The sequence below is a fragment of the Ogataea parapolymorpha genome, chromosome II (genome assembly GCF_000187245.1).
Source record: "Ogataea parapolymorpha DL-1 chromosome II, whole genome shotgun sequence".
NCBI classification, from domain to species: domain Eukaryota; kingdom Fungi; phylum Ascomycota; class Pichiomycetes; order Pichiales; family Pichiaceae; genus Ogataea; species Ogataea parapolymorpha.
Genome location: NC_027865.1, coordinates 270680 through 286539, shown reverse-complemented (window position 1 = coordinate 286539; position 15860 = coordinate 270680). Strand labels below are relative to the sequence as shown.

General features: G+C 44.2%; 12 protein-coding genes across 12 annotated transcripts; 7 read left to right on the top strand and 5 right to left on the bottom strand.

Annotated features, from left to right (window-relative positions):
• On the top strand, positions 1-1848 carry HPODL_04690 (Serine/threonine-protein phosphatase 2A regulatory subunit delta isoform; the record flags this gene model as incomplete). Its single annotated transcript, XM_014081034.1, has 1 exon — positions 1-1848. The coding sequence occupies one exon, from the start codon at positions 1-3 to the stop codon at positions 1846-1848; it is 1848 nt and encodes a 615-aa protein (XP_013936509.1).
• Positions 1849-1874: 26 nt separating this feature from the next.
• Positions 1875-3290, bottom strand: HPODL_04689 (Delta subunit of the translation initiation factor eIF2B; the record flags this gene model as incomplete). The annotated part of the gene is made up of 1 exon (XM_014081033.1): positions 1875-3290. The coding sequence occupies one exon, from the start codon at positions 3288-3290 to the stop codon at positions 1875-1877; it is 1416 nt and encodes a 471-aa protein (XP_013936508.1).
• Positions 3291-3557: 267 nt separating this feature from the next.
• Positions 3558-4856, top strand: HPODL_04688 (Eukaryotic peptide chain release factor subunit 1; the record flags this gene model as incomplete). The annotated part of the gene is made up of 1 exon (XM_014081032.1): positions 3558-4856. The coding sequence occupies one exon, from the start codon at positions 3558-3560 to the stop codon at positions 4854-4856; it is 1299 nt and encodes a 432-aa protein (XP_013936507.1).
• Positions 4857-4890: 34 nt separating this feature from the next.
• HPODL_04687 (ATP-dependent RNA helicase MAK5) lies at positions 4891-7008 on the bottom strand (the record flags this gene model as incomplete). The annotated part of the gene is made up of 1 exon (XM_014081031.1): positions 4891-7008. One exon carries the CDS (start codon positions 7006-7008, stop codon positions 4891-4893), a length of 2118 nt encoding a protein of 705 aa, XP_013936506.1.
• Positions 7009-7086: 78 nt separating this feature from the next.
• On the top strand, positions 7087-8085 carry HPODL_04686 (putative methyltransferase; the record flags this gene model as incomplete). Its single annotated transcript, XM_014081030.1, has 1 exon — positions 7087-8085. One exon carries the CDS (start codon positions 7087-7089, stop codon positions 8083-8085), a length of 999 nt encoding a protein of 332 aa, XP_013936505.1.
• HPODL_04685 (uncharacterized protein) lies at positions 8075-8680 on the bottom strand (the record flags this gene model as incomplete). The annotated part of the gene is made up of 1 exon (XM_014081029.1): positions 8075-8680. One exon carries the CDS (start codon positions 8678-8680, stop codon positions 8075-8077), a length of 606 nt encoding a protein of 201 aa, XP_013936504.1.
• A 307-nt stretch (positions 8681-8987) lies between these two features.
• HPODL_04684 (uncharacterized protein) lies at positions 8988-10187 on the top strand (the record flags this gene model as incomplete). The annotated part of the gene is made up of 1 exon (XM_014081028.1): positions 8988-10187. One exon carries the CDS (start codon positions 8988-8990, stop codon positions 10185-10187), a length of 1200 nt encoding a protein of 399 aa, XP_013936503.1.
• Positions 10188-10241: 54 nt separating this feature from the next.
• On the top strand, positions 10242-11174 carry HPODL_04683 (dioxygenase; the record flags this gene model as incomplete). Its single annotated transcript, XM_014081027.1, has 1 exon — positions 10242-11174. The coding sequence occupies one exon, from the start codon at positions 10242-10244 to the stop codon at positions 11172-11174; it is 933 nt and encodes a 310-aa protein (XP_013936502.1).
• A 416-nt stretch (positions 11175-11590) lies between these two features.
• HPODL_04682 (pre-mRNA-splicing factor ATP-dependent RNA helicase) lies at positions 11591-14407 on the top strand (the record flags this gene model as incomplete). The annotated part of the gene is made up of 1 exon (XM_014081026.1): positions 11591-14407. The coding sequence occupies one exon, from the start codon at positions 11591-11593 to the stop codon at positions 14405-14407; it is 2817 nt and encodes a 938-aa protein (XP_013936501.1).
• A 2-nt stretch (positions 14408-14409) lies between these two features.
• On the bottom strand, positions 14410-14769 carry HPODL_05119 (uncharacterized protein; the record flags this gene model as incomplete). The annotated part of the gene is made up of 1 exon (XM_014081025.1): positions 14410-14769. The coding sequence occupies one exon, from the start codon at positions 14767-14769 to the stop codon at positions 14410-14412; it is 360 nt and encodes a 119-aa protein (XP_013936500.1).
• A 23-nt stretch (positions 14770-14792) lies between these two features.
• Positions 14793-15319, bottom strand: HPODL_04681 (Cytosine deaminase; the record flags this gene model as incomplete). The annotated part of the gene is made up of 3 exons (XM_014081024.1): positions 14793-15026; positions 15060-15232; positions 15268-15319. The coding sequence occupies 3 exons, from the start codon at positions 15317-15319 to the stop codon at positions 14793-14795; spliced, it is 459 nt and encodes a 152-aa protein (XP_013936499.1).
• Positions 15320-15360: 41 nt separating this feature from the next.
• On the top strand, positions 15361-15831 carry HPODL_04680 (putative RING finger protein; the record flags this gene model as incomplete). Its single annotated transcript, XM_014081023.1, has 1 exon — positions 15361-15831. One exon carries the CDS (start codon positions 15361-15363, stop codon positions 15829-15831), a length of 471 nt encoding a protein of 156 aa, XP_013936498.1.
• Between the last annotated feature and the right edge of the window lie 29 nt (positions 15832-15860).

The following is a 15860-nucleotide window of genomic DNA, read 5'->3' as shown; positions in this document are numbered from 1 at the left end:
ATGATGAAAGGATTTAAACAAAGATTCAGGTCTAAAGCTGGATCTTCCAAGGGAGAGAAGAAAAAGGATAAAAAGGAAGAAATCAATAAGAAGCCGGAAAAACAAAAGTCTTCAAGTTCGCTGTCAAGTTCCACGTCTTCCAGCATAGGAGCAATTCCAGTGAAAAAATCACAATCCGGGTCTTCAGAACAGTCATCGATACACTCAGCAGTAGACAATTCTTTAGCAGGTTCCCCATCTTCAACATCATCCAGCAAGTCGGTCCTACAATCCCAAGCCCCGCAGATACAAACCCCAACACCTGTGACAGCCTCTGGATCGACTAGAGGCGACGATGTTGTGTCACCAGACCTAGAAATATCCAAATTGCATACATCTCACCATTCACTGGCTTTCGACAAGATTCCGAAAGATGATATCGGTTTGAAACCTAAGACTCCTCAAAGACATTCCTCTTCAAGATTTGAGCCAACCACTGACCACCGACCTTTCGAAAAATTGGCAAGTTTTGATGAAGTTGATCCAGAGTACCATGTTGAACTTTTCATTCAGAAAGTTGACCAGTGTAAGATCATGTTTGACTTTTACGACCCTTCCTCCGATATACAAGGCAAAGAATTGAAAAGAGTAACTTTACACGAGTTAACGTCTTTCATAAGTACTACGAGAATGACATTCACCCCAGAGATGTACGAACATGTTGTCGACATGTTCAAGGTCAACATTTTTAGGCCTATACCTCCTCCTGTGAATCCGGTCGGAGAGATATATGACCCTGACGAAGACGAACCCGTGTATGAGCTTGCCTGGCCTCATATGCAGATGGTGTATGAGTTCTTCCTCAGGTTCGTGGAAAGCCCAGATTTCAACAACTCAGTTGCTAAACCTTACATTGATCACAAGTTTGTGCTCACATTGCTTGAGTTGTTTGATAGCGAGGACAATAGAGAAAGAGACTGCCTCAAGACTACCTTGCACAGAATTTATGGAAAGTTTTTGAGTCTGAGATCATTTATCAGGAAGTCTATAAGCAACATATTCCTCAATTTTGTTTACGAGACTGGCAGGTTCAACGGAATATCGGAGTTGCTGGAAATTTTAGGCTCCATTATCAACGGTTTCGCTCTTCCATTGAAAGAGGAGCATAAAGTCTTCTTGATTAGAGTTTTGATACCTTTGCATAAGGCCAGGTGCTTGTCTTTATACCACCCCCAGCTGGCTTATTGTATTTTGCAGTTTCTGGAAAAGGATCCCAGTTTGACTGAGGAAGTGATCATGGGATTATTACGCTACTGGCCAAAGATTAACTCTCCTAAGGAATTGATGTTTTTGAACGAAATTGAAGACATTTTTGAAATAATTGATTCTCAGGAATTCCAGAGGATTGAAATCCCTCTTTTTGCTCAACTAGCAAAATGCATATCATCGCCTCATTTTCAGGTCAGCGAAAAGGTGCTTTGTTATTTTAATAACGAGTACTTCGTTTCACTTGTCACTGAAAACGCAGAGAATATTCTGCCCATTATTTTCCCTGCCTTATTTGATCTGGCCCAACCAGAACTGGATGCAATCGAGCAACAGCAACAACAACCGTCTATGGACTTCAATTACGATGAACCGAACAACTGGAATCGTACAATATCATCCCTTGCCTACAACGCTCTTAAGATTTTCATGGATACTAACCCGATCGTTTATGATAGATGTTGTATATTATATGAGGAGCAGACCAAAGAGGAGAAGAACCAGAAGGATTTGAGGCAACAGCATTGGAAGAAGTTGGAAACATATGTGGAGAAATTGAAGCTAGGGGAGGACGAAGAATTGAAAAGTGTTCAAATAAAGTGACTCGATTAATATTTATTACACAATGATCATGCATTTGTTTTATATTCTCTCAAAATGACTGGCACAGAGGATGGTGGTAGAGCGCCTAGCTCGGTAATGACCTTCTGAATATATTCTGGAGGAGTCAGATCATATAAAACATTCAGTATATTGAGAGGTTTGAGCTCTTTCCAGTTGTTCAGCACAGGCGATTCACTATCTGCTAGCTGAAGTTCCCTTTTGTCTTTCTTGGTACCTTGCTGCTGTGGCTTCTTAGGCTCCTTGTTCTGCAAAGAGATCAGAAATTGATTCAAATTGGATCCCGTTTTCACGAATGGTTTGGTATTGATGACATCTTCGGAATCACCGAGCTCATTGAGAGTCACAGAATCCAACTGAACCTTATCGCTGAACTTCATGGATTCGCAACACACCAACACGGGAATGTTCTTATTCTTAGAAGCCATCGCAATCATAGCAGTTCCGACGCGTGAATACAGTCTGCCGTTGGAGAGCATCGAGTGAGCACCTAAGAAACAAAAGTCTATGTCAGATCTTTCTAATATCGTGGATAACGAGTTGATAAGATTATAATGGCATTTGATATTAGGAACAGCAGATAATTCTCTGGCCAATTTCTTACCCTCGAATAAAGGTTTTGAGTCGATGATGTAAATATCAAAGGACTTATTCTCCTCCACAGCGCAGTATTTAAACAGCTTTTTTAGCACCTCCGAATGTCCATAGGTAAGAAGTTTTGAGCCGTCATGGATGTGGGTGGATGCAAATTGGGTGATAACCTTATCCGAGTAGAGAATTTTTTCTTGGATGTAGAGATCTATTTCTTGAATTACCTGGTTTTTTGCAACCTCGTCGCTCAGGTCGATTGGTATAATGGATATCCGCTGTTTGAGCCATCTGATTGCATTTCCCATTGAAATACTGAGAGGCCTACCTGTTTTTAAATACTCAATTTGATGAGACAGGTGGGAGGTGAGATTTCGCTGCAGTGAAGCATTGTCTGGAGTTTGGTAAGATAGAATAACGTCCTTAAATGCCTCAAGCATTGCCTGGCAGCGGGCAGTGGAGCCCACGATTTTGTAGGTTGAGATTTTAAGCGTGAGTGCCAGGATTTTCGGATGAACAATACTAGCTATCTGGGGAGACGAAGAAATACGCTGTTCTCTGGTCTCCAGGTGTCCAAACATCGTAGGCACTTTACGATCGGACTCAATGATTTTGGCGGAGTTCAGCTGCTTTTTGATGTGTGTGGCTGTTGGAGGTTTACCATTGGAATCTTTGGACTCTTTCTGTTTTGTCGACGCGGACTCAGAACCGGAGGAGCCACCTTTGGCAGCCGCGCGCTTGGCGGCCTTTTCTTTCTTTTTGAGCTCTTTGAGCTCCTTATTAGAAAGCTGTTTATCTGCGGGAGTGGGCACAGGAGCAGGAGTAGGTTCAGACATGGGTGAAAAGAGATTTGGGAAACAAAACTTTTAGAGTCGATCGACGCAGAGCAGCCATCTGGATGTGCGCAGGTACCGATTCCCAGAGAGCATTGGAGGTGGAGCGATAGCGAACTAGACACACGGTTATCTATCAAGTCTCCTTTCGTGCATTTGAAAGAGCTGTGAATCCCCCACCATGGCTTCTGGCGCAAATCTAGCCAACGATCGACGCAGTATGAAAAATTTTCGTTAAGCAAAACTAATATTGTACATTTTTATTCCAACATGGCGCCAGCAATCACGGAAGATGAAGCCGAGAAGAACGTCCAAATGTGGAAGGTCAAGAAACTGATTAAGTCTCTTGAGAAAGCAAGAGGTAACGGTACCTCTATGATTTCTTTGATCATTCCTCCAAAGGGCCAAATCCCTATGATTCAAAAGATGTTGACCGATGAATACGGTACGGCTTCCAATATTAAATCGCGTGTCAACAGACTTTCTGTGCTTTCTGCCATCACCTCGACCCAGCAAAAACTGAAACTTTACAGCTCTGTTCCTAAAAACGGACTGGTTATCTACTGTGGTGAAGTTATCACTGAACAAGGTAAAGAGAAGAAATTGACCATTGGTTTCGAGCCTTTCAAGCCCATTAATACGTCCTTGTACCTGTGTGACAACAAGTTCCATACCGAGGCGCTCTCTGAATTGTTGGAGAGTGACGATAGATTCGGGTTCATTGTCATGGACGGTAACGGAGCTTTGTTTGGTACGCTCTGTGGTAACACCAGAGAAGTCTTGCACAAATTCACAGTCGACCTTCCAAAGAAGCACGGAAGAGGTGGTCAATCTGCATTGCGTTTCTCGAGATTGAGAGACGAAAAAAGACACAATTATGTTAGAAAGGTGGCCGAGGTGGCTGTTCAGAACTTCATTACCGGAGACAAGGTCAACGTTGCCGGATTGATTTTGGCAGGTAGTGCCGATTTCAAGACCGAGTTGAGTAGATCTGACATGTTTGATCAGAGACTGCAAGCTAAGATATTGAAACTGGTCGACATTTCTTACGGAGGAGAAAACGGATTTAACCAGGCAATCGAGCTCTCGGCTGAAACTCTGTCCAATGTCAAATTCGTCCAGGAGAAGAAGCTGATCACACAATACTTTGACGAAATTTCACAAGACACTGGTAAATTCTGTTACGGAATCGAGGATACTCTCAAAGCACTTGACCTGGGAGCCTGTGAAATTGTTATTGTCTACGAAGGTCTCGACACCGTCAGATACACACTCAAAGACTCCGAAGGAAATGAGGTGATTGCACATGCTTCGCCATCGCAGGAAGACAAAAGTTACATGTTTGACAAATCGGGCCAGGAGATGGAGATTGTTGACGAGATGCCATTCCTCGAGTGGCTGGCTGAAAACTACAAGAACTACGGTGCTACGCTTGAATTTGTGACCGATAGATCTTCCGAAGGAGCGCAGTTCGTGAAGGGCTTTGGTGGAATTGGTGCCTTGCTGAGATACAAGGTCAATTTCGAACAACTGGTTTCTGACGACGAGGACGAATTCTATAGTGACTAATGATGCAGGGTTGTAATTGATTATTATATGCACTTTATTTCTTCTTTTTCTTCAGCACCTGCAGTGCATCTTTCTGATCGTATCCCAAGATATTGGAGTCACCCCCTCTGGCAAGGAGATCCGCAATATTGGTCAGGCCTCCGGCAATATACGATCGTCTTCCGCTTTTTCTCAGAGGCTGGCTCAGCAGGTGTTTCAACTGCGCTCTGTAGCTTTTTGCGTCCTGCTTCGTCAATTGCTTGCCCTCTTTCCGCTTTCTATCTCTTTTCAGGAAATCATCCTCCTCCAAATCGCTCAGGTCCTCGATTCCCAGATCGTCCGCAGCTTTTTCAATCCACGTTTTCTCTTTGTTCACAATCTGACTACTGAGCTCTGCCTGAGCCAATTTAGCACTCAAATCGAGTCTTTCACGCAACTGGTCCAAAATGTCCATCTCAAGTGGTAGTGTTTTCAAATCGTCAACTTCCTTATTAGCAACAGTCCTTCTGAGCTGCTTTAATGGACCAGAAGCCTCATTTGGAGAGCAAAGTATCACTGAAACACCTTCGCGTCCCGCTCTTGCTGTTCTTCCAGAGCGGTGAATGTAGGTGTCTGCTGTACGAGGGATGTGATAATGCACCACGTGGTGGATGCCCGGAATATCTAACCCTCTGGCAGCAACATCCGATGCAATCAGCACGGAAGACTTCTTTTCCTTGATAGCTTTTTCGGAGTTGGCCTTGAAACGTTCCAGAGACCTCAGACGTTGTTTTTGTATCATCGAAGAGTGTAGCGACACGGTGGGGATTCCCAAGTTGTTCAACATTGGAGCTAGTCTCTTGACTGAATCAATGGCGTTGGCAAATACCAATGTGACACCAGGAAACATGGTAAGGAAATAGTACAGCATGAGATCCCTCTCCTGAGCTCCACATGGGATCATTGCTTCTGTGATGCTGTGTGCCACAATCTCTGTAGGATTAACGTCCACATATTCTGGTTTGGAGCGGAATTTCAAATGCTTAGAAAGCATCTTGACGATCGCTTGTTCGCTGTCAAAAACATGCTTCTTGGCTTTCTCCAGTTTCCCGAAAAGATCTTGAGAAAAGGTAGCCGAGAAAACCAGAGACTGGAACTTATGGCCCTGCACCTTTGGGCGGTGGTTGTGGAGGATTTCCAAAATCTTACCCAATTCATCAAAGTGCCCGTCCTGAAGTAATCGGTCAGCTTCGTCGCAAACTAAAATGTCAGCAGACGCAAGTTGCACTGCATTTTCGGTCTTCTTTTCTAGTATTTCCAAAAAGCGCCCTGGGGTGGCAACAACCACCCGCGGTTTGTATCCCAATAATCTCTCCTGTTTCTGAATAGAGAGACCACCAGTGAGAGAGATGACCGCTTTGTCATGAAACGGAGTATATTTAAACAGTTCCTGCAAATGCTTCATCACTTGGTTAGCTAGTTCTCTGGTTGGAGTAAAGATGATTCCGTTCAGATGCTCTTGTTTGTTGCTCAAAGCTTTCTCAAGGATTGGTATACCATACGCCAATGTCTTACCAGAACCAGTTATGGCTTTACCAATAACATCCTTCCCATCCACAGCAAGTGGAATAGTAGCTTTCTGAATTTCCGTGGGCTTTTGGAATCCTAACTTTTGTAATCCTTGCAACGTGCTAGCAGAAAGGTTAAGGGAACTCCATTCGGGCAGATCCACATCCTCTGGCAGGTCCTCCTTCAAAGCCGCAAACACGTTCGTCTTCAATTCCTTTTCATTCTCAGCGAATTCTTCTTCTTCTTCTTCATTCCCCTCAGACTCATCTTGTTGCTGCTCATTGTCATTCTCTTCATTTTCTGAATCTTCTGCATCCTCTTCTTGGTTATCAATATTATCGGGCTTTTCTCCTTCCTTGAGAAGTTTATCTTCATCTTTCACAACAAATTTGACTTGTCCATCTTCCATTTTGACATCAACACCATCGATTTCCTCGAGCCCATAAAATCCCTCGTAATCGTCCAGGGTATCTGGGATCTCCACAGGCTTCCATCTCAGCTCGTTGGCAGCCACTGTTTGGGATTTCTTGAGCACAGCATTGCCAGAGCTAACTTTCTGCCTTTTCTGCCGCTGTTTCTGCAACTTCCTGCGCTTCAAAATGAGTTTCTGTGCGGCAGTCACCATTTAACTTGGGCCAAAACTTTTAGAGTTAAAAATTCAATTTTTTTTTGAATTTTTTTTCAGGTTGCATATCGTTTTTCGATGTTATCGAGAAATAAGAAGAAAGGCTTACTAGCAGGCAGGCGCGCTTTGTCCTCGCAGAATAAACAAAAAGTACTGAAGCCTTTGAGGGCTCGCCAACTAATCCGCAGGTTCCACGTGCTACTCAAAAATAAAACCCAATTGACCAAGAGATTGGAAAAGATATGGAAGTGCAAAATCGAGTCTGATCCAGCCAGATATATCAAAGAACACAACCCTGATCTGTTTGAACGATTTGAGCAAGCGAGAATTCATACATTAGAAACATTATTAGTCAACAAGCCTCCGCCATCAACTGTCATTAACACCAACTCGTTCCAACTCGATCGGATTTGTGAGGAGCTAGGAAGAATAGAAGGAGAAATAGAGAAACGAGGGGGTTTGGAAGTCTATCAAGCTGCATCTGTCCAGGGCCAAAGCTCCCAGAGAGGTGGCGACTCGTCCAAGAAGCTGGTGGAGTGGCTCAAAGACTTAGGCTATAACAAAGACAATGCCGTGGCTCTCGAGATTGGATGTTTGAACTCGAGAAATCTCGTATCGACATGCGGACTCTTTTCAAAGGTAGTGAAAATAGATCTTCATTCGCAGGAGCCAGATATATTGGAGCAGGATTTTATGGAACGTCCTCTCCCCAAGAGCGCAGCCGAGCAGTTTGATCTGATCTCGTGTTCGCTAGTTGTGAATTTTGTGCCAGATCCACACCTAAGAGGTCAAATGATGCACCGAATAACTCAGTTTCTGAAACCACACTCGCAAAAACCTTATTTATTTTTCGTGCTACCATTACCATGTATTGTCAATTCTCGCTATTTCGACGAAAATAGGTTATCGGAGCTAATGGGAGCACTTGGTTTTAAGTGTATTAGACACTACCAGTCGCACAAACTCGCATACTACCTCTACCAATGGGAACGAAGGGTGAGCGAAAAACTCAACTTTCCCAAAAAAGAGCTTCATAAAGGAACGAAGAGAAATAATTTTTGTATTGTTATGAGTTGAATGCATATAGACAAAGATCGCTAAAGGAATGAGCCCAAGGGCGTGTAAAGTAAGGATTAATCTTGTGACAGAGCACTGCGATTTTTGGAAGGGGAATTTCGTTGCGACTGATTGTGTGTTTGTTTCTTCTCTTGACTACCGTAAACCCATCGTCTACCTTAGTTCCAATAGAATTGCACACTGTGGCACAAAGTGGATATTTGTCGAAGTACTCCTTGTCTGTGAACTTGTTTGTGTAAATGGAGACATCATTAGTCAAGATATAATTGGGTTTGATGGAAAAAAGCGATTCCAGTAGGTCAATCGGCGCATGTGGAACAAAAAACAGGACACAGTCCATATTATGTGGCTCAAAAGACGTTTCAATCTGAAATCCGCACTCTGAAGACAAGAAACGCTTGTCGTCTTTTGTGAAAGCAGGATCGTACACAGACACCGTATCAATATTCAAATGTCTACTGATTTCGCACAGAAATGCCAGCTGATAATTAGCCTGCTCCTCTTCAATGGGAGATCCTAGAGCTAAACAACGCACTTTGCTCCAGGAGCCAGTCGAGCTTGGTTTCCACGATTCCAGTGTCTTGACGATGTCCATAAACAACTCGCTGGATCTAATAAGCTCAGAGCGTTGTCTCAGCCTACTTTTTGCTCTTTCAAAAGCTGTATCCTTAGTTATCGGTCGATTAGTTCGCGAAACGATCGTAAATTCTGCATTTGGAATCATATCCGGACAAGCTCGGTGGTGTACCTATTCTGAAAAAATAAATCAAATAATTTTATCATTACCAAATTAGTTATGCGGTCCAAATCGGCATTTCCTATTTTGAGCATATGATATCTAGATTCCATGCTGGCCAACGAGATATAAATACCAGCAGATTCTACCCTTTGGAGAGCAGACTATGATTTGTGAAGACTACTTGACAGGGGCACATTCTATGGATGTGCCTCAGGAAACAGTGGATAAGGAGGTCCAGGCAATTTTGGATAAGATCAAAAGTAAACCTGATTTCAACCCCAACCAGCTGTTTGATCCCGAGAAGCATCTTGCCTGGAAAGACGAGTATTTTGAGACCACGAAAACTTTCACTCTTCAAGATCTAGGAATCACTAAAACTCACACCAAACCAATCAATAACTTCGGTGCTACTTATCCGTTCCCCTTGCTGACCGAGGATGCTATCGATATCATGAAATGGGAAGCATTCCAGCCTCAAGTTGTGAAAAAGTATGCACGGTTGACAAACCCAGATTTCAGCTTGAAAACCAACCGGCACGATTTCCACATAGCTGGATATCCCGAAGAGGGCCATGCTCCATTCACCAAATCTGTCTATGATCACCCCAGACTCAAAGAGATTTTTTCGCAGTTGATCGGGATGGATGTGACGACTACATATGGGTATGATGTCAATCATGTGAATGTTGCCCTGGCAGATTTTGACTTGCCTCTAGACGCACCGCTTTATCCTGAGCCTGAAAAAGGCGAGGACGGGAAACCCATTTTTAAGGCAGAAGAGGTGGGATCGATCTTGGGGCAGCACTATGACTCAACGTCAATAGCGTGTGTGATCATGTGGGAATGTCCCCAAGATAAGGGCGGCGAGACCGTCATCATCACGGGTGACGAGACTCCACTGGTTATTCCAAACATTGCTCGTCCTGGATATTGTACGCTCTTGCAGGCAAGGGTCATCAGACACATCGCAACAAAACCAAATACTAATTCAAATAGAATAGCTACCGTGGCTGGCTATTATCCGACAGCTCCCATTTTGGACAACAGTTGTCTGACTAGTGTTCGTCCTAGCATTCTCCCTCGTTCTGTTCACGACGAATTTTACACTGAGTGGTTTGATTTTCGATTCAAGCAGCTTGAGCGAGTTCTTGCTGACAAGCGCAAAAAATTGTGGGATGCTTACAAGAAAGGAGAAATGTTTGACCAAAAGGGTGTCATTGAATTCAGCAAAGAATGCCAGCAGTACTTATTTGACAGTTGGCGGGAAATGGAGTTTGCGAATAACGACCCTTATCCTCCACCTTTATTCTCAAAACCGTACTCAGAGCTCACGTACGAAGTAGGAGGTGACGATAGTAAGTGATAGAAAAAAATAAATTAAATCACAGTAATTTCTTATCTCTTCTTTTTTTTAATCATGTCAGTAAGACCAGCAACCCACGCAGGATCCTGGTATACGGGATCGGCTTTGCGCCTCGAGTCACAACTAGACAAGTGGCTTTCACAAGCATCAGGTCCTGTTGCCGGCGCCCGTCTTTTGGTGGGCCCTCATGCGGGCTATGCCTATGCCGGAGAAACGCTTGCGCAAACATACAGCGCTCTAGATGCTTCAGGAATCAAAAGAGTATTTATAATGGGCCCCTCCCATCATGTCTATTTTAGAGGATGTGTCATGACAAGCAATTTCGACTATTATGAGACACCTTTGGGCAACGTCCCCGTGGACAAGCAAACGATAAAGGATCTGGTAGCAAAAGACTCCAAAATGTTCAGATTGATGTCCGAGGAAATGGACAGGGAAGAGCACAGTTTTGAAATGCACATGCCATTTTTGTACCGTGTGACGAGTAAAGCCCGAGGCAGTGTCCCCAAAATTATACCTATCATGATCAGCGCCACTGAGGAAAAGTTTGAGAGAAAACTGGCAGAGCACCTGACTCCATACTTTCAAGACCACGAAAATGCGTTCGTCATAAGCACGGATTTCTGCCATTGGGGATCCAGATTTGGCTACACTTCATATACGCCTTCTGGGAAGATTGCCGATATTCAGGATTTGAGGTATGGAACAAGCGTACTCAAAAAGTCCGATGCTTTGCCAATCTACAAGAGTATTGAAGCTTTGGACAAGGAGGCAATGAAAATTGCCTCAAAAACCTCCTACAAGGCGTTTCGGGACTATCTGGCCGCGACGGAGAACACAATTTGTGGAGCTAAACCGTTGAGTGTGCTACTTCTTTTAATGGAACAAAGTTCGGAGAAGAACCTGGAATGGTTGGGGTACAAACAAAGCAGCTCTGTCACTTCAGTACACGACAGCAGTGTGAGTTACGCAAGCGCTTATGCTTAGAGATTATTTATGGGACTATACGGTGGTAGCTTGGGTAAATTGGACGTGAACAAGGAATTATGGTATTGCTCTTAGATAGGAGTGAAGTAAGGAATTAATGCTATTTGGAGCCATGGATACTAATTCACTGTTACTCATTTAACCTACCTCATAGCACTAAATTACAGCTTATCAGTACAGGAAGAAATTCCAGAGATGTAGAAAATCTTGTAGCTTCTGCTCAACAAACGAGTTGGGTCTTAGCAAATAGAACTAGAAAACTTCTTCCAAAAGTCTGTTTGCAATTGGACCTGTATTATTTTTACCTGTATGGATCTCTCATATGCTGTCTCGTGCTAGAAGCTACCGAGGCCCCAAGCACACGCAAGGCTGTGAAAAAAAAATATATTTGTGCATTAGATATTTCTTAAAGTACTATGATCCAGGAGGGTCAAATTTACACGGGGCGCGTGCGAAGCATCAAGCCTTTTGGAGCATTTATCTCTATAAGAAGCGAGGAAAAATCTAAAGACGGACTCTGTCACATTTCACAGATTTCGACTCGACGATTGGAATCCCCATCGGAGGTTTTAAAGACCGGACAAGAGGTTTTCGTCAAGGTGATAAAAGTCCAGAATGACGGAAAGGTCTCTCTTTCTATGAGAAACATTGACCAAAGCAAAGGCATCGAGATTCTAGAGACAGAAACGGTAGAGCCACGCGGACAGAAGCGAAGACAGGACCCAGATCTCTGGGAGCTAACACAGATGAACAATGCATTTGGTATCAAAAAGATTGCTTTGATGGGCAACGATGGCGAAGATCCATATGCTGAGGTGGATGAAGTTCCAGAACAGGATTCGGAAGAAGAAGAAGTGGAAATCGAGGTGTCAAAAACCGTGCCATCGTTCTTGAAGGGGAAGAATCTCAAATTGGACGTGGATGAGTCAGCTCTCACTGTTACCAAAAATCCAGAAGGCTCCATGACAAGAGTTGCCCAGTATGGATCGAAGTTTATGAGCGAGGCGAAGACAAAGAAGTTGGAGCGAAAAAAAGAGGAAGAGCGCATCAAGAGGTTAGAGGAAAAGATTAGGATGAATGGTGACCCTTTAAACCAAATGACGAGACCCAACATAAACGAGATCAAAAAGTCTGCATACGAAGAGTGGCAGCGCCAATCCAGAAACCAATCGTATGGAATCCGCTCTAACATGAGTATCAAGGAACAGCGAGAATCTTTACCCGTTTATCAAAAAAGAGATGAACTTCTCCGGTTGGTGCAGCAGAACGATTTTCTCATCGTTGTTGGCGAAACAGGTTCCGGAAAGACCACCCAGATTACGCAGTATTTGGCAGAGGAGGGCTATTCCACCAAAGGGGTCATTGCGTGTACGCAGCCAAGGAGAGTTGCTGCAACCAGCGTGGCAAAAAGAGTTGCTCAAGAAGTCGGCTGTAGATTGGGCGAAGAGGTTGGTTACACTATTCGTTTTGAGGACTGCACGAGTAACAAGACCATAATCAAATATATGACCGATGGTATGTTGCAACGTGAAGTTCTGGTGGATCCAGACCTAATGAAGTACTCTGTGATCATGTTGGACGAAGCTCATGAGCGGACGATTGCTACAGATGTGCTTTTTGCGCTGTTACGGGAGGCCGTGATAAGACGCAAAGGTGGTCTCAAGCTCATAGTCACGTCTGCTACTCTGGATTCCCAGAAATTTTCCAAATACTTTGAAAACTGTCCTGTTTTCCACATTGAGGGACGAACTTTTCCCGTCAAGATTTTCTACACAAAGGAGCCAGAACTCGACTACATCCAGTCTTCCATTGAAACTGTTTTAGACGTGCACACAAACAACCCCCCGGGCGACATTCTCGTGTTTCTGACCGGTAAAGAGGAAATTGATACTTGTTGTGAAACGCTGGTTGAAAAGATGAGTCTGCTACGTGCAGAAAAACCTCATGTCTCAGAGCTGATTGTTTTGCCAATCTATTCTTCGCTACCGTCAGAAATGCAGAGCCGCATCTTTGAGCCAACTCCGCCAGGAAAGCGCAAAGTTGTGCTTGCTACGAATATTGCCGAGACATCTGTTACGATCGATGGAATTTACTACGTTATTGATCCGGGATATGTCAAAGTCAACGCTTACGACCCAAAGCTGGGGATGGACTCATTAATTGTGCAGCCGATCTCTCGCGCTCAGGCAGATCAACGGTCTGGTCGAGCGGGAAGAACAGGGCCTGGTATTTGCTACCGTTTATATACAAAGAACGCATATCTGAACGAGATGCCAGCCAATACTGTTCCCGAAATTCAGCGTCAAAATCTGTCTTATACGATCTTGATGCTGAAGGCGATGGGCATCGACGATGTTCTTGGCTTCAACTTCATGGATAGACCGAAAGAGCAACTTATTCTCACCGCGCTGGAAGAGCTGTACATTTTAGATGCGTTGGACGAAAATGGGGTCCTGACAGATTTTGGAAAGCGGATGGCGTTTTTCCCGATGGAACCATTATTGTCAAAGACTCTGATCCAGTCAATTGAGTTCAAATGTTCGGATGAGGTCATCACCATCATTGCGATGCTTTCCGTGCCAGACATCTTTTATCGGCCAAAAGAGAAACGCGACGAAGCAGATCGCATAAAGGCTAAGTTCCACGATTATAATGGGGACCATCTGACTCTCTTGAACGTTTATAACAAATGGTCCGATGCCGAAAACCAGAGACTTTGGTGTCAAAACAATTTCATTCATGAAAAGTCAATGCGAAGAGCCAGAGAGGTGCGCAGGCAGCTACTGAAAATTTTTGACAATCTTGACAAGCGAGAGCGTCAGATGGAATCGTCTGTGATCAGTTGTCGTGGGAACTGGGATCTCATCCGCAAAGCTTTCGTTTCTGGATTTTTCAAAAATTCAGCCAAACGCGCAGCAACACACGATCCAGAAGAAGGGTCCTACCGGACCCTTGTTGAGAACACTCCCGTGCACATCCATCCTTCGTCCTCACTTTTTAGGAAACATGGGGTGGACTATGTGATTTACCACACGCTTGTCCTGACTAATAAGGAATACATGCATTGTATCACCAAGATTGATCCGAAATGGCTGGTGATGTACGCTCCGCGCTTTTTCAAAACTGCCGATCTGTCGCAACTGAGCTCCAAAAAGAAAACGGAGAAACTGCAGCCCTTGTTCAATAGAAATGACCCGAAGGAGAACTGGAGACTCAGCAAGGGTCGGCGTTGATTCTATAGTACATTTTTATCTTGTTCGAGTTGTTCTATAATGTGGCTTTTGGTATTGCTATATTGTATCGCCAGCGGTTTTCCAAAAAACAGCTGGTTGTTCAGGTTGGATAAAGCTGACTGGGCTTCTTCAACCGAGCTCAGCGCAACCCAGGCTTGGCCTCTATACTTCCCTCGATTAGTGCAATTGATCGCTATCACGTCTCCGTAAGTACTGAAAAGTATGTAGAGATTTTGCTTTAATTTTGCAGCAGGAAGTTTATCATTGAGGTTCTTAATGTACAGGGTATAGTTCGCCTTGTGTCTGGGTGTCTTTGCGCGTTTGGAAACCCGCTCAGGGGCCTCTGCAGTGCGTTTAGACATTAAATAAAAAATTATTTTAAAAACTATTTTTCACTCTCTCCGATGTCCTCGTACCAATCTCCAGGACGCTCCTCGATAAACTTGGCCATCAGTTTTTCACATTTCTCGTTCTTTAGATTAATCACTTCTACTCCGTTCTTCTGCAACCAGTCCTCAGCTCCCTGAAAGTTGACGTTCTCACCCATAACAAGTCTCGGTATCTTGAATAGCAGAGCTGAGCCGCTACACATGGAGCAGGGAGACAGCGTTGTGTAGAGCTAGAACGTTAGACGAGTTTCAAATTAACTTACCGTGCACTTGGCATAGACCTCGGCTTTGAGTCTTCCACAGTTTTCAAGACAAGAGATCTCTCCGTGAAGAGTTGGTGAGCCCTTCTGGATCCGCATGTTATGGCCCCGTCCCAGAACGGTTCCATCCTCATGGACCAGACAGGAGCCAATAGGAATTCCTCCCTCCTCATAACCTGTCGTTAGAAAGACGACTTGGGCATCTACGTACCTTTTAGGGCTTCCTCGTAGGCAATTTTCATTCCTTCTTCATCGTCGAACATTTTCAAAGATAACACTTTTTTTCAACCGTTTTTATTTATCAATGTCCCGCCAGCCTACATTGAGAGATGTGCTAGACACATTTTTGACCGGCGAGCGCGCAGAAAACCAGTCGTCCATAATCAATGAGTATCTGGAAAGTCTGCGGCAACAGGAAAACAGCCCGGAAATGATGGAGGCGTTGGTGAGAACAATACTGGGCCCCAACGGAGTTCTGCTCCAGGGCGAGGACAAAGGCATAGACGACGATTTTCTGGACACCCTTGAAAGAGTCAAAATCTCCAGCATTCCCAAGGACAAATGCTGTCCGATCTGCACCAACGAGTTCCATCAGGAGGAATATCCGTTGATAGTAGAGCTGCCGTGCAATTCCAAGCATTATTTCGATCTCGACTGCATCGGACCCTGGCTAAAGCTCAATAGGACGTGTCCCCTGTGCAGAGTGGACGTTACGCAGAAAAAAAAGATCGACATTTCCGACAGCGAGGAGGAACAGGATCTCATGTATGGCTAAATAATACGAGTGGACTTTTTCGTTCTATG